General features: G+C 41.6%; 1 protein-coding gene across 1 annotated transcript; it reads right to left on the bottom strand.

The window, feature by feature from the left end:
* Positions 1–966: 966 nt before the first annotated feature.
* Positions 967–1653, bottom strand: LOC110923972 (protein SRC2-like). Its single transcript, XM_022168023.1, has 2 exons — positions 1407–1653; positions 967–1355 (listed from the first exon to the last, which is right to left on the bottom strand). The coding sequence occupies exons 1-2, from the start codon at positions 1651–1653 to the stop codon at positions 967–969; spliced, it is 636 nt and encodes a 211-aa protein (XP_022023715.1).
* Positions 1654–13444: the final 11791 nt, after the last annotated feature.

The raw sequence follows: 13444 nt of genomic DNA, 5'->3' as shown, positions 1-13444 counted from the left end.
TTATAAATGAAAAAAATTAGTATTTTTAATATAAAAGAAATACAATTATCATTTATACCATTTATAAATGGAATACATAAATTATAAGTAGTTAAATAAAAGAAAAAGTAGGTGATATGAATAATGAGGTGGTGGTTTGGAATAGTTTAGAAAAATTCGGTTCGGAATTATGTGATATGCACCAGGTAGTCTGGATTTTGTACCAACTTTGGAGATGCTCCAAGTGTTGGTGAATATGTAGTCACAAACTTGTGGTTTTTTTTAATAGATATTGAGATAGTTTTAACAACTTATCTGATTTTTTAGTAGATATTGAGATAGTTTTAACAGCTTATCTAATAGTTTTTTTTTAACGGCAAGAAACGACGTGTCAACCACCGTGACACCGGGCACTGTGGCCAAGGTCGACTACTTGACCGCCGCCAGCCCCTTGACTCTCCCAGATGCATGGTAACCCGACCTCCACCCGCCCGAAGGCACGACAGTGGAATAATCGGTGAAACATCGCCTCACATCCAAGACGAACCGGCGCCACCTGTATTCGCCCTTCATCTGGATGCCACAGAAAATAATGGGGAGAGTGGAAGTCGAATCTGGTCACAAGGAACACCAAGTCTTTCCACAACTACTCCACCACTACCTCATTCTTAATTTTCTAATAGTTAGCGTTACATATTGCAAGTTTAAATTTAGTGATGCACTTCTCATTTGCGGGAGTTAACATTCCAACTTTATAATTGTAAGGTAACCTTTATCTCTTTGAAATTTCAAACTGCGTCTGTTTAATTTTGAAGAACTAAAGGAAGAGTATTACAATATTGTTTTGAAATTCTTTATAAACATTTGGTTATATGAAAAGTGAAAACAATAATAAGTGCATTAGTTTACAATACAAACAAGACAAGGCAATGATAAATACTGAAAAACAGAAGAGGAAACTGTAAACTTAACACCAAACAAATTCCTTCAATACTCCTCTTCATCTTCATCTTCATCCGCATCTGCCTCTGCATCTTCATCTGCATCTTCATCTACATCTGCATCTTCATCTGCATCTGCATCTCCGTCTGCTTCATCCTCGTTTTGGTAATCGTTTTCGACGTCTTGGCCAAAAATTTCACCAAGGATATATGCAGCCCCAAGGCCCCCAACTAACAAAGCAGCTTCAGTAACCACAGTCTTTGCAATCTTTTTAATCATCCCATGTTTCTTTTTCTTTGGAACCTTCTTTCTGGGTCTGCATACTTTGCCAACTGTGAATTTGTGTGAAAGGATGATTTCTCCCTTAACCTCGCCGGATGGTGTCCTAAGCGGGTAACCAACCTTTTCTCTTGAAGCATCTCCCGCGAGGAGATCTGTGAAAGGCACTTGGACTTCTCATATCTTGCGGTCGAACAATTTCCCACCGTGTTTGATCTCGCAGAAGAGAATGTAGCTGTTGTTTGTGGGCTTGAGCTGGAATCTCATGGGATAATTCCATACTGGACAAGAACCAACTTTCTTTGCCACCTCGGTTTTACACTGTTCTGAGACCATGCCCCGGCCCCCTTCGGCCACCCAAAGCATGGCGTAAGGATCCATCGTACCAAAGTGTTTGACGTCGTACAAATCGTTTGCGGAGTGGAGGACGATCTCTAACCTGCGTGACGCCATTCGCGACTACACTAACTAGATAAGTTGAACCGATGATGGAGAATATGTGTAGAGAAACCAATAATTCTACACTACAAATACACACTCTTTGTGTATGTATATATATATATATATATAAAGAGTATGATACAAATCTCACTATCGTACATTATGTATGCTACAACTACAGCCATACACGTGTCCTGATTCAATTTTTACAAATAAGGGTATATCAGACATTCTATTCTATCATTTTTACGACAGCTAATCATTGAATCCCGTCAATTTTGGTGTTCGTTTCATAACCGTTCTATATAAGTATTCTTCTTTATCAATTTCGATTGCGGGGGTTTCATTGATTGATTCAACACAGAACGATTTCGAATGCGGGGGTTTCATTGATTGATTCAACACAGAACGGCCATTTTTGCAGAGATTTCTTGAATCGTCATTTAGTTAAGTTTTGGGGTTTTTTTTTATTTTAAATTTTTTTTATTATTATATTTATAATCGGAGGTAGAAGTTAAGTTTTTATTGGAACTAATTGTTGGGTTACTATATCACATGTGTTTTTTATATATCGCATGTGATGTGTTAAAATAAACCGACTAGTAAAGGAATGGATAGGTTGCATAAATTCGCATGTTTAAATAGACTCATTTCGCACACAATAAAGTTTGGTATATAATTTCGCAAATGTAATTCTAGATTTCGCAAACTTTAAAGATGTTTTATCAATTGCAGCTTTTGATTTCGCATTCTTTTATGAGTAATTATTTTTATTTTTGTACTGTGTCTTTCAATTATTGAAATCAAATAATTCAGTTCAATAATTGATTTCAATAATTCATATCAATAATTTTTTTTATTATATATTCTATGTTTTCATCACTATTGCAGACATGCAATTAAAAAATGACAGATCTACCAACATCCTCTTCTTCTTCTTCTGAACCAAGTATCAAGCAGGTTTTGAGGAAAAGGATTCAGCAACAGATTCAAGAGGATCAATCTTGTCAAGAGATGTTGGAGGCCAATATTTCTCGTGTAACGGAAAACATGAAGAGAAGACAAGAAATTCTGAACATGTTATCCCAGATGCAAGTGAGTAGTCTTAAAGAAATTGCAGTTATGTTTATGGTGGATTTGGGTGAGAGGGATGAGAAACAGTTGAAAGAGTTGGCTGGTGCAATAACTATATTAAGATGCTCTATGAAGATGAAAATAGAGTTTCTTTCATCTTTTGAATGAACTTTCGGTTTTTTTTTTTTTTTGGTGTATGTTATGTAATGGACTTTGTATTTCGCAATTTTTTAAGAATTCAATGTGAAACATGCGATTTTCATTCAACACACATGCGAAATAAAAACAAAATTGGCAATTTAAGAAACACCAATATATGCGATATTAAGAAGAGAACTAAAGCAGTTTGAAACAGGTGTAACAGTTGAAATATGTAACATAAATACATCATCAAATGTAGTTTAGTTTCCCCTGTCAAAATATATTTTCATCCTTTCTGGGATTTCCGTATCCAGATCTTTCATATACCTCTCTTTGTCTGGCATTTTGTCGAAAGCATTGGCCATTTTAATTATTTTAAGACGATGGATGTTGTGTTCTGACAGAATGATTTTGCTGAGATATCTTGTCCTTAGGAGATGAAGTTGTGCTTTCTGTCTGTTGTTTACTTCATCTTCATTCACAAATCCTGTCGCCCATGGTTTTTGGTCACCTTTGTACGTTTCCATGTGACGCATCGTAAAAATGGAATGGAAATATATAATTTTTATAAATATGGCCTGGTCTATTCACACACGCCTTTTGTCTTTTTGCACATCCAAAGCGCCTCGCTTTGGCCAAAGCGGGGCGCTTTCGTCTTGGTCAACAGACAAGGACTGACTTCTGTCAGTCCTTGTCTGTTGACCAAGACCAAAGCGCCCCGCTTTGGCCATAGCGAGGCGCTTTGGATGTGTTTTTTAAAACAGATTGGTTGTGGGTTGATGTGTCTTAGTTTGGTAGGGATTTTTGGTTGAATTAGTTTGGTAGAGATTTTTGGAGGAAAAATTTTTTATTTTAGTTTTATTACATATTATTCATAGTTGTTTTATAATTACGTCATTACGTCATTATTTTTATAGAATGTGTATAATATAAGTTCTTAATGTTGTTTATTTTGTTAAATTAAAACGAACACGTTACATAAAATGTACAGAAAGCCATAAGAATTAAACGTAAACAATCCAGAACCAACGTGATGTAAATAGAAGATTAACTGCAATATATATATATATATATATATATATATATATATATATATATATCAGTTTGTACATACAATACACAACAAAAAGGTACAACTAAGTACATAATACATAACAAAACATTAAACAAACAAAGTAATGTACTAATCCTCGTGCGGTGGGGACGGTGGGAGGGGAAGTGGAGGCAACCCAGCGAGCTCTCGTAGATCAACGAGCGTCTGGACGATCCAGTCAATGCGTGCGCCCTGACGTCTGAGGCGTCGGTCGAAGTCCCGAGCCACCTCACGCGCTGCCGGAGGCAGGTCAGCGTAAACGTGCTGCGGGTACTGTGGCGGCTCAGGAGCTGGCTGAACTGGTGGTACCGGGATCTTCTCGACCTGCTCCTCCTGCGCCGGATCCTCGAATATAGGTTGAGGCTGAGCCTGAGGCTGAGCCTGAGGCTGAGCCTGAGGCTGAGCCTGAGGCTAAGCCTCAGGCTGATCGATGCCCAGAGCCTGTAGCTGAGCCTGCCAGCCTGCTGAACATCAGGAGGGGCTAACACTCCAGGCCTCACCTCAATAACAACCGGGATGACCTCCGGCAACACCTCCGGCTGCCAAATCAGCTCGTCAACACCCCTGAACCTCAGACCGACATCAAAGGTACGGGTGATCTGCATGCTAGATACTGACGCGCGGTCCAACCTGGATGACGGGACCGGATCGGACAGCAGCGGATCATGCTCGGGCACGATCCCTAGCGAGAGTGCAATGGCGGTGATAAATGAGCCAGTGTGCAGCTGCCCGCGGAGCTGCCGGTGGTATGCAGTAGAAAAGTAATCTGCCAGGCTGGCTGCTAGATCGCAGGGCTGGCGGCGTAGTAGGCAGTATAGAAAAAAAAGGTCACTGAGGTTGACCTTCTCCTTGCTGGAACCCCGCGGCACGATAGTCGACGCGATAACATGGTGCAGGTACCGGTGCAAGGGGTCTCTAATGGTGGTGGCCTTTTGCCAGGATTTCCCAAAGGGAGCCCTGGAAATGGCCCTCCAGAAACTGATAAGCGTCTGCCTGTCCATCATCGTAACCGCCTGCGTATATAAATCAGTATCAAGCTCAGGCTCAGTGTACAAACCTGTATGGACAGCAAACTCCCGCACACTCATCTCAAACTCCTGACCGGCGAGACGGAATGTAACCTCGTGGACTGGAAAATCAGGGTCCTCCACGTAATCCGCCGGATGCGGCGCGTATGTAAACGTAGAAAGAAACTCGACTGTAAGCTCAGGGTACGAGTCCTCCATCGCTAACTCAAATAGGCGCGACCAAGGAGTATCTAGTCCAACTATATCACGCGCCCACTCGACCTCTCCCAAGGTAGTCAGCAGCTCCCAGTCTATCCCCTACATGTTCCCCAATCTCTATGGTGCGCATCTCCCCCTCGCCCGTGACCCCTGCGGAAACTGCAGGTACGGACATGCCGGCTCTCCCTCGTCCCCCACCTCTCCCTCAGCCTCCATATGCTCAATCTCGTCATCGGAGGAATCCATCCCTGCACGTTGAACAAATAATAATATTAAATAAACAAATAATATTAAACAAATAATATTAAATAAATAAATAATAATATTAAATAAACAAATAATAATATTAATAAACAAATAATATTAAACAAATAATATTATTAAATAAACAAATAAACAAATAATATTAAATAAACAAATAATATTAAACAAATAATATTAAATAAACAAATAATAATATTAAATAAACAAATAATAATATTAAACAAATAATATTAAACAAATAATAATACTAAACAAATATTAATAAACATATAATAATATTAAACAAATATTAATAAACAAATATTAATAAACAAATAATATTAATAAACAAATAATAATTAAACAAATAACAAATTAAAAAAAATAAACATGAACCAAAGCGCCCCGCTTTGGCCTTGGCGCGGCGCTTTGGTTCTTCTTCAACCCAACAGCGATCGATTAAGGCCACAATCAACAAAACAATCAACATGTATGTTATACCGAAACGATTAAGGGTATTCGATCTTACCTTTTAGCGGTTGAAACCTTGAAAAACTCGAAATCCGGCTCTAGTGTGTGAGATCACACCTTATGTGTGTGTTTTTGTGTTTGGGTGAAGGGGGGAGAAGATGCCCCGCTTCAGTGTATAACGAAGGACCGAAGCGCCCCGCTATGGCCATAGCGCGACGCTTTGGTGTCCAAAACGCAGCGTTATGGCCATAGCGGGGCGTTTTGGGCCTTTTTAAATTTTTTTAAAATTGTTTTTAATTCACAAACGCGTCGATAAATAGTCTAAATTTTACGTTTTTTCCATTATACATCATTTTTTAATATATATGGACTATACTGCAGGTTCCGGATCAAATTGGTTACGTGTGATGTCTTATTCCGTTATCTCGTATCATTTTGGTTTGAAAGCACAAGTACTCCTGTGAGAAGTGTTATGTGTATCAGCCGCCTACCGTACATGAACATGACATATTTTTTCATTAATTGTAGTATTATGATGTATATTGTCATTTTGGGTCGTACAAGTGCGTATTGAATCTGATTGGGTCGTGTCGGTGACATTCGGTTTTTAACGTACAAGTGCGTATTGAATCTGATTGGGTCGTGATGCAACACGTATATTGAACAAACACAAACGTGATTATTATTAAACACATTTAAGATACATCGTGAACATATGGGGTTACATTAAGGTCAGTGGCACGATACGTAAGCATTTCATACGCGTTGATCTGATCCCTGTATAATGTATGCCAGGCTGCTGCGCGCTCTATTCTGTTCGCTGTCCAGAGTAGGTTTGGGGGAGGCATTGGATAACAACCTCCAAGCTCTACATGTATGAAATGCCCATCGTCGACGAACACAACCGTAACCACCAGGTGAGGTTCCTCAGCTTCGTTTGGCCCGCCCAGCAGAGGGGAAATTGTATCGCTCCCACGAATGTCGAAGGTGTGAACAATCACACCGTATCGTTGGGCAATAAGAAACCCCGTCTCAGGCATCGACATGTAATTTTCGATACCTGCTCGTCCCACCCCCTTGAAATCGATCCGTGTAACCAGCGCATCATAATGTCCCATGTTTTCCGGATCGAAAACCTGCCTCCAAAGCGATTCATTCATACGTAACTCCTTTAGAAGTTGTTCCCGGATCATCAAATATGAATTTTGTTTCACTCCTAACCCAACAGCCACCGATCGAAACCCACAATGACCATCTGGTTTCACGTCCTTTATTCTAACGATGTATGGATGGATCACTTTGGGAATCTGAGATGCGTAGTTGCGGATCGCTATATCCGTCTTAGGACTGAGCTTGATATTCGGGAAATCAGGGTGTAGGTTGAGCGGTTTGGTATTCTTTTCTCTTCTAGAATCTTCGGCTGATATGTACAAGCTGTGACGGGGAAGATCGTCTGAGGCCTCGACCCAAGTTTCTTCTAACGGAATGTAAGAGCTTTTTCTAGCGGTTTCAACCTTTCTTTCTTCCTGCGTTTTCAATGTTGGGCGACCACGAGTTTTCTTCAAAACAGCAGGAGGTTTTTTGTTATTGTTCCCTGGATTGAGGATTTGCTGAAACTTTTCAAAGAAGCTCCTTTTCACTTGAGGGGGTGTTGGATCGATCTGTTTTTTCAATTTTTCAAATTCCGCGTCTAAATCGATATCCTCTATGTTATTCCTTGCAGGCTTGAAGTCAAGCTTCTTCCAAAACACGTCTATGTGTGTGATCCGGATTTGCTGACCTGTGGATGAAAACAAATTAGGTGGCAAAATCATAACGAGAAAGGTCAAAAAAATTAATTACCTTTATTTTCCAACTTTTCCAAACGACAGGCACATGGCAAACACAGCTGGTAAAAAGTTGGCAACCACAGCTTGCACCGTAGGCTCTCAACCCGTCTTCCTTACGTTTTAGTTCCATACTCAAAAGCTCAATCGCATATATTGAAACCTTTCTGAGAATATATGCAAGCATGGGCTGATTCTTGTGGTGCGTCATCACTTTTCGGAGGCTTGTTTCAAAGCTACTTCTAATCTCGACGTATTGTCTATCAACAACATGATCAACATACAGTACAAGTTTATCCAGTGTGTTGCGATGACTTGGAAAGTGACTTTTTAATGTTGCATGCATGCCCTCAACCCTGTTGGTCGTAGTTTGGTGAAAGTTGATAGTTTGGTTAATCCAGCAAGATACAAACTTTTCACGGTACGGATCCAACCAGGATTTCTTCAAATAATCAAAAACCTCTAAAATTAAAAAACGCAAATAGTCAGTTTTTGTTATTATATAAAATTTGAACATAATTATGTAAAAAATACTCACGTTCACGGTCAGCTTCTTTGAGCTGTGCTTCAAGGTTTTCCAAGTTATACCTGTATATTTCCTCGGTCGTAGACTCGCACAATGTCCAAAATGTACGTACGAATTCTTTCCACTCCTTGTCAGAGAATTTCTTCTTGCTGTTCTTATTAATATTTTGTTGAATATGGAATCGACAAAGATACTTATGCGCTTTTGGAAAAACTTGTTCACACGCGTTCATTAGCGCAAAATCCCTGTCTGTTAAAATCACGCGCGGTTCCACACATCCTACCAGCATAGACTTGATCCTCTGCAACACCCATAGGTAGTTCTCTGACTTCTCAGCGGAAATTACCGCACAAGCAGCCGTAAACGATTTGTTTGTCGACGTCATGCCTACGACCTGAACAAATGGCAGGTTGTACATGTTTGTTTTGTATGTGGTGTCAATCATTAGCACATGCGGGAAGGCACACCACACAGTGAATGATTTTTCCTGAACAAAGAAGACGTCTTCAACTTCGTTCGATATCTCATTCGTGCATATGTAATAAGTGTAATTTTTTTCGATAAGAATGTTTTCAAGTTTTTGCATCGGAGACTTACCGACATTTTTTTCGGCGTTGATCTTCTGAACAACGTTGTGTATATCTTTCGGAATAAGCTTTCTAGCCGGATTGTTTTTTGTCAGTGTTCGCCAGATACTTTGGTTGGGAATATCTTGCTCTGCCAACTCCTTAACCAGTTTTTTGTCCTCCGAAGAAAGCCTTCTCGCATACGCGTGACCCTCGAAGTTTTCAATAGGAGTGTGGTTATGCTTCGCCTTCGTCACCTCGATCCTCCAAACACTTCCGGATGATTCCGAAAACCCGATCATCTCGAACGGGCAGCCTATTTTCTTGCTACTCGTTTTCCTCTGTGTAGCTATACTCTTATGCTCCCCACCAAAAGTACATTGAAACCAAATCTTGTAATTCTCTCCTCTTTTATTCGACCTCTTAGTCACAATGAGGTAACCATTGTCTTTTGCCGTGTCTTGTACCCAACGCACCAACTCTTTACGTGATGAAAAGGTCTGCGTTGTATCAAACGAAAATGTAACCGGGTAACAACCTTCCTCGTCAACAGACACATCCTCCGGCTCACCATCGTCACCGAGGTTCGAATAGACTTGATGTTCAAAGCTCTGTTCACAACCGTAACTCTGGTTTGGATAACACTCCTGCTGTACAAAGCTTTGATCGCCACCGTAACCGAAATTCGAATAACCTTGTAAGCTCTGTTGACAACCGTAACTGTACTTTGGATAACACTCCTGCTGTACAAAGCTATAGTCGCCACCGTAACCGAAATTCGAATAACCTTGTTGTGCGTAAGGGTCCTCCACAGGGGTATTCAAATCCAGCTTCACCGTGTTATCACGATAACGAATGCCAGATACAACCTCTGTCTCCCTCAAGTTGGACGACACCGGTTTCTCAAACGGGTCAGAAATAGCGGCCCCCTCGTAAGAATCAGGAACAACTGACTCGTCAGAATATTGACCGAAAAGATAGTTACTTAACCACGACATCGTTTTTTCAAAACATGTAACTAATAGAGCAAAGAAGATCGACAAAAAACAAATCGAATGATGAATGTCGAGTCTGTGCAGGGATTTAAAGGCAGCATTTGGGGTCGAAGCGCCGCGCTTTGGCCATAGCGCGGCGCTTAGGGTTCACGGGGCAACTGAAACCTCGCACATCTTTATGTCTCTGCATGTCAGTCAGTCATTCAAACCTCATATCACCTTTTGTCGACCTAAGCGCCCCGCTTTGGCCATAGCGCGGCGCTTAGGGGTGTGAAAATTATTTTTGGCGTGTGTAATTAGCATGTCCCTTTTACGTGAATTGACAGACAGTTGAGAGTTAATAAGGCTACCAAGTGGAGAATTAATAAGACTAGTGGGTATGGGGGCCGGCTAAGGCTACCCACTTTACCAGCTACGCTAGTGGGTATGGTGATGGACCATCTTTGGAGGATGATCCGTCACGTAGGCACCACGTCATATTCCTCGCAAGGATGGTCCATCCTCCAAAACTAGTCATAGTCCTCCACCACTTTTATGTTTTTTTATTTTTTTTTAATCTTCAACTTTTTTTAACATTTAACAAATATACTAACAAAATATTTTCATTAATATTAAAACCACATTACATAAACATAAAAAAAACATAAACTTAAAAAAAATAGAGTTAAATAATTTGATTTTTTTCATGATGTCGTGTTGTAGTTTTTTCAACATCGAACGTTTCGGCTCGGGTTCGTCCTCGACATTCATCATCATTATTTCCCATTCCTTGAGCCGAATTTTTTCATCGGAAAGTCGGATTTTCTCATTCGACAACCGCACCTTCTCGCGTAACTTTTCTTCCGCTACACGACTTTTTTCTTTGACGGCCCGCTTCTTCGCCTTCGTCTTTTGGGCCGAGACGTCGTTGTACATTTTTAAGTGTTCCATAAACTCAACCATGTTCGGGTCCACCTTTTCCTTTTCTTTCCCCTTGGCCCGCTCCTTCTTTGATTTGTCTCGTCCCGGTGGACGCTCCGCTTCATGTACGGCTTACTCCTCTTCGTCAAAGTCGGCGTCATCATTTAGGTTTATGTTACACCTCGCGTCCGATCCACCGGCGCTAAAACTACCCGTTTCCGATGTTTTTTGGCGTTTCGCCATCGCCACCTCATTGGGAATCGGCTTCCATTTTGGTTCGTCTAACGTGACAAAGTTGGTATTACCATTGTTCGCCTTATACTTGTCCAACGCTTTTCTGAACACATCGTCGTCGCTCATGCCGCTACGACGGTCACTTGTATATAATTTATTATATTCCTCGCAAAACCTATTGATGAGCGCGTTCATTTTCCGCCACTTTGATGAGACCGAATCGACATCTCGATACGGGCCTTGATCCATAAGGTCGAGAAACTTCGCCAAAACCTTGGCCCAAAACCCGTCACCCGTTTGGTTATTACCTATAAAAAACAAACAAAATATATAAAGTGTTAACAAAAATAAAAAACCTTTAAAAAAATACAAACTGTTAAACTTAAAAAAAATAAACCAACTGTTAAGAAAATAAAAAGCAAAAAAAAAAATTAAACTTTAGAAAAAATAAACAAAAAAACAAATTAAACTTAAAAAAAACAAACTGTTAAGAAAAAATAAACAAAAAAACAAATTAAACCTTAAAAAAAATTATGAACCTTTTGTCGGGTGGTCAGACGTGCCAATGTAAGCCTTGGCTAAGGCTTCTTCTTCGATTGGCGTCCACTTAGTCGACTTCGGTTTGGACGGTTGATCACCCACCACTTGCTTGCCTTTGTTTCGTTTTCCTTTTCCTTTAGGCGGTTGGGTTTCGGGAACAACCTCCACATCGTCGTCGGGTTCGGATTGTTGAAAGGGTTGCGTCGGGATCGGTTGGGGTTGAACGGGTGGTGTCGGGTTCGGTGGGAAATTATAAGCACCCCGCATCATCATTTGTTGAATGGCTTGATTTTGAAAGAATTGAGCGAATTGGTTTGGCGAGTGTTGGAATGATGCAAACGCATTTGATGAATATTGTGAGAATTGGTTCAGTTCTATCGTTGGATAATATCCCGGAACCGAGAAAACATTAGGTTGGGTCGGGTTGATGGGAGTCGTCGGGTTATACGGATTGTTCGGGTCGCTCGGGTTGTTGAAGGGATCCATGATAGAGTATAAGGTTTATAAAAGTGGAAGAAGATTTAAAAAATTATGTGAGAGAGAGATGAAATTTGGAGGTTAAAGTTGTGAATGAAAGTAAAAATGGAATGGAAATATATAATTTTTAGAGTTAAGTGCCATTTTCGTCCCTGTGGTTTGGTCACTTTGGCCATTTCAGTCCATTTTTCAAAAATGCGCCATTTTCGTCCCCACGTTCTGGAAAGGTGCCATTTCAGTCCAAAAATCATAACCCAGTTAAGTCAGTTAGTAAATAAGGACTGATTGTGTAAATTTGTAACATAAAAGGACTGATTGTGTAAATTTGTAACACCACCACCACTAGCCCTGCCACCACCACCACTCCGCTGCCACCACCGCCACCACCGCCACCACAGCCACCACCGCCACCACAGCCACTGCCACCACCACCACCACCGCCACCACAGCCACCACCGCCACCACAGCCACCACCGCCACCACAGCCACCACCGCCACCACAGCCACCACCACCACCGCCACCACAGCCACCACTGCCACCACCGCCACCACCGCAACCACAGCCACACCGCCACCACAGCCACTGCCACCACCGTCAATCATCACGTTGATCATCATCAACAGTTCTTCGAACCACAGCCACTGCCAACGTATCATCATCATCATTCAATAACATATCATCTGGCTTGTGCGATCAGAAGTTCATCATCATCATTCAATAACATATCATCTGTGTTCTTCATCAACGTATCATCATCAGTCACCGTTCCTCCACATCTTCTAGTCACCATATCATCTCCATTAGAACCTACAACATCACTTTCCTTTGTGCTTCGAATCTCACCATCCTACCTGCAACTTCATCAACCCACATCGACACCGATTTCGATTTCGCACACCGAAACCGCACACTTCATCATCTTCTTCGTCTCCGGTGTTCCACCCGTCACAACTACGACACCGCATCACTATACCGTCGTTCAACCAGAATCATCATCCGTAGTATCGGTCATCTTCTCCGCGACCTCCTCCGACATCACGTTCATTAGCACCGTCACCGTATTCATCTCAGTTCCTGTTATTCATCTCCGTCGAGCATCATCGTCGAACTCCGGTCACCACCATTCATTCATCGTCATCGTTGCCGATCATCTCTATTCTCCGACACATCCCGATCTCTGTTCACCTTCAACCTCTGTTCAAATTTCTACTACCAACCGTTAGCACCGCAACCTCCTCACCTCCGATCACCATCACCACCACTTCCGTTCATCATCGAGTCTATATCATCGGGATCTCACGGTGTAGGGTATTTTAGAAACGGTGATGATGGTGGTGGTGGTGGTGGTGGTGGTGGCAGTGGCTGTGGTGGCGGTGGTGGTGGTGGCAGTGGCTGTGGTGGCGGTGGTGGCTGTGGTGGCGGTGGTGGCAGCGGAGTGGTGGTGGTGGCAGGGCTAGTGGTGGTGGTGTTACAAATTTACACAATCAGTC

This window comes from Helianthus annuus, chromosome 7, assembly GCF_002127325.2.
Source record: "Helianthus annuus cultivar XRQ/B chromosome 7, HanXRQr2.0-SUNRISE, whole genome shotgun sequence".
In the NCBI taxonomy this organism is placed as follows: domain Eukaryota; kingdom Viridiplantae; phylum Streptophyta; class Magnoliopsida; order Asterales; family Asteraceae; genus Helianthus; species Helianthus annuus.
Note: the sequence above shows the minus strand (reverse complement) of the source record. Positions and strands in the feature narration are given on the sequence as shown.

Coding starts and splice junctions, on each gene's coding strand:
- LOC110923972 (XM_022168023.1), bottom strand. CDS start 1,653: ATGGCGTCACGCAGGTTAGAGATCGTCCTCCACTCCGCAAACGATTTG. Junction 1,356..1,406: donor CTTCTGCGAGATCAAACACG/GTGGGAAATTGT, acceptor TGCCTTTCACAG/ATCTCCTCGCGGGAGATGCT.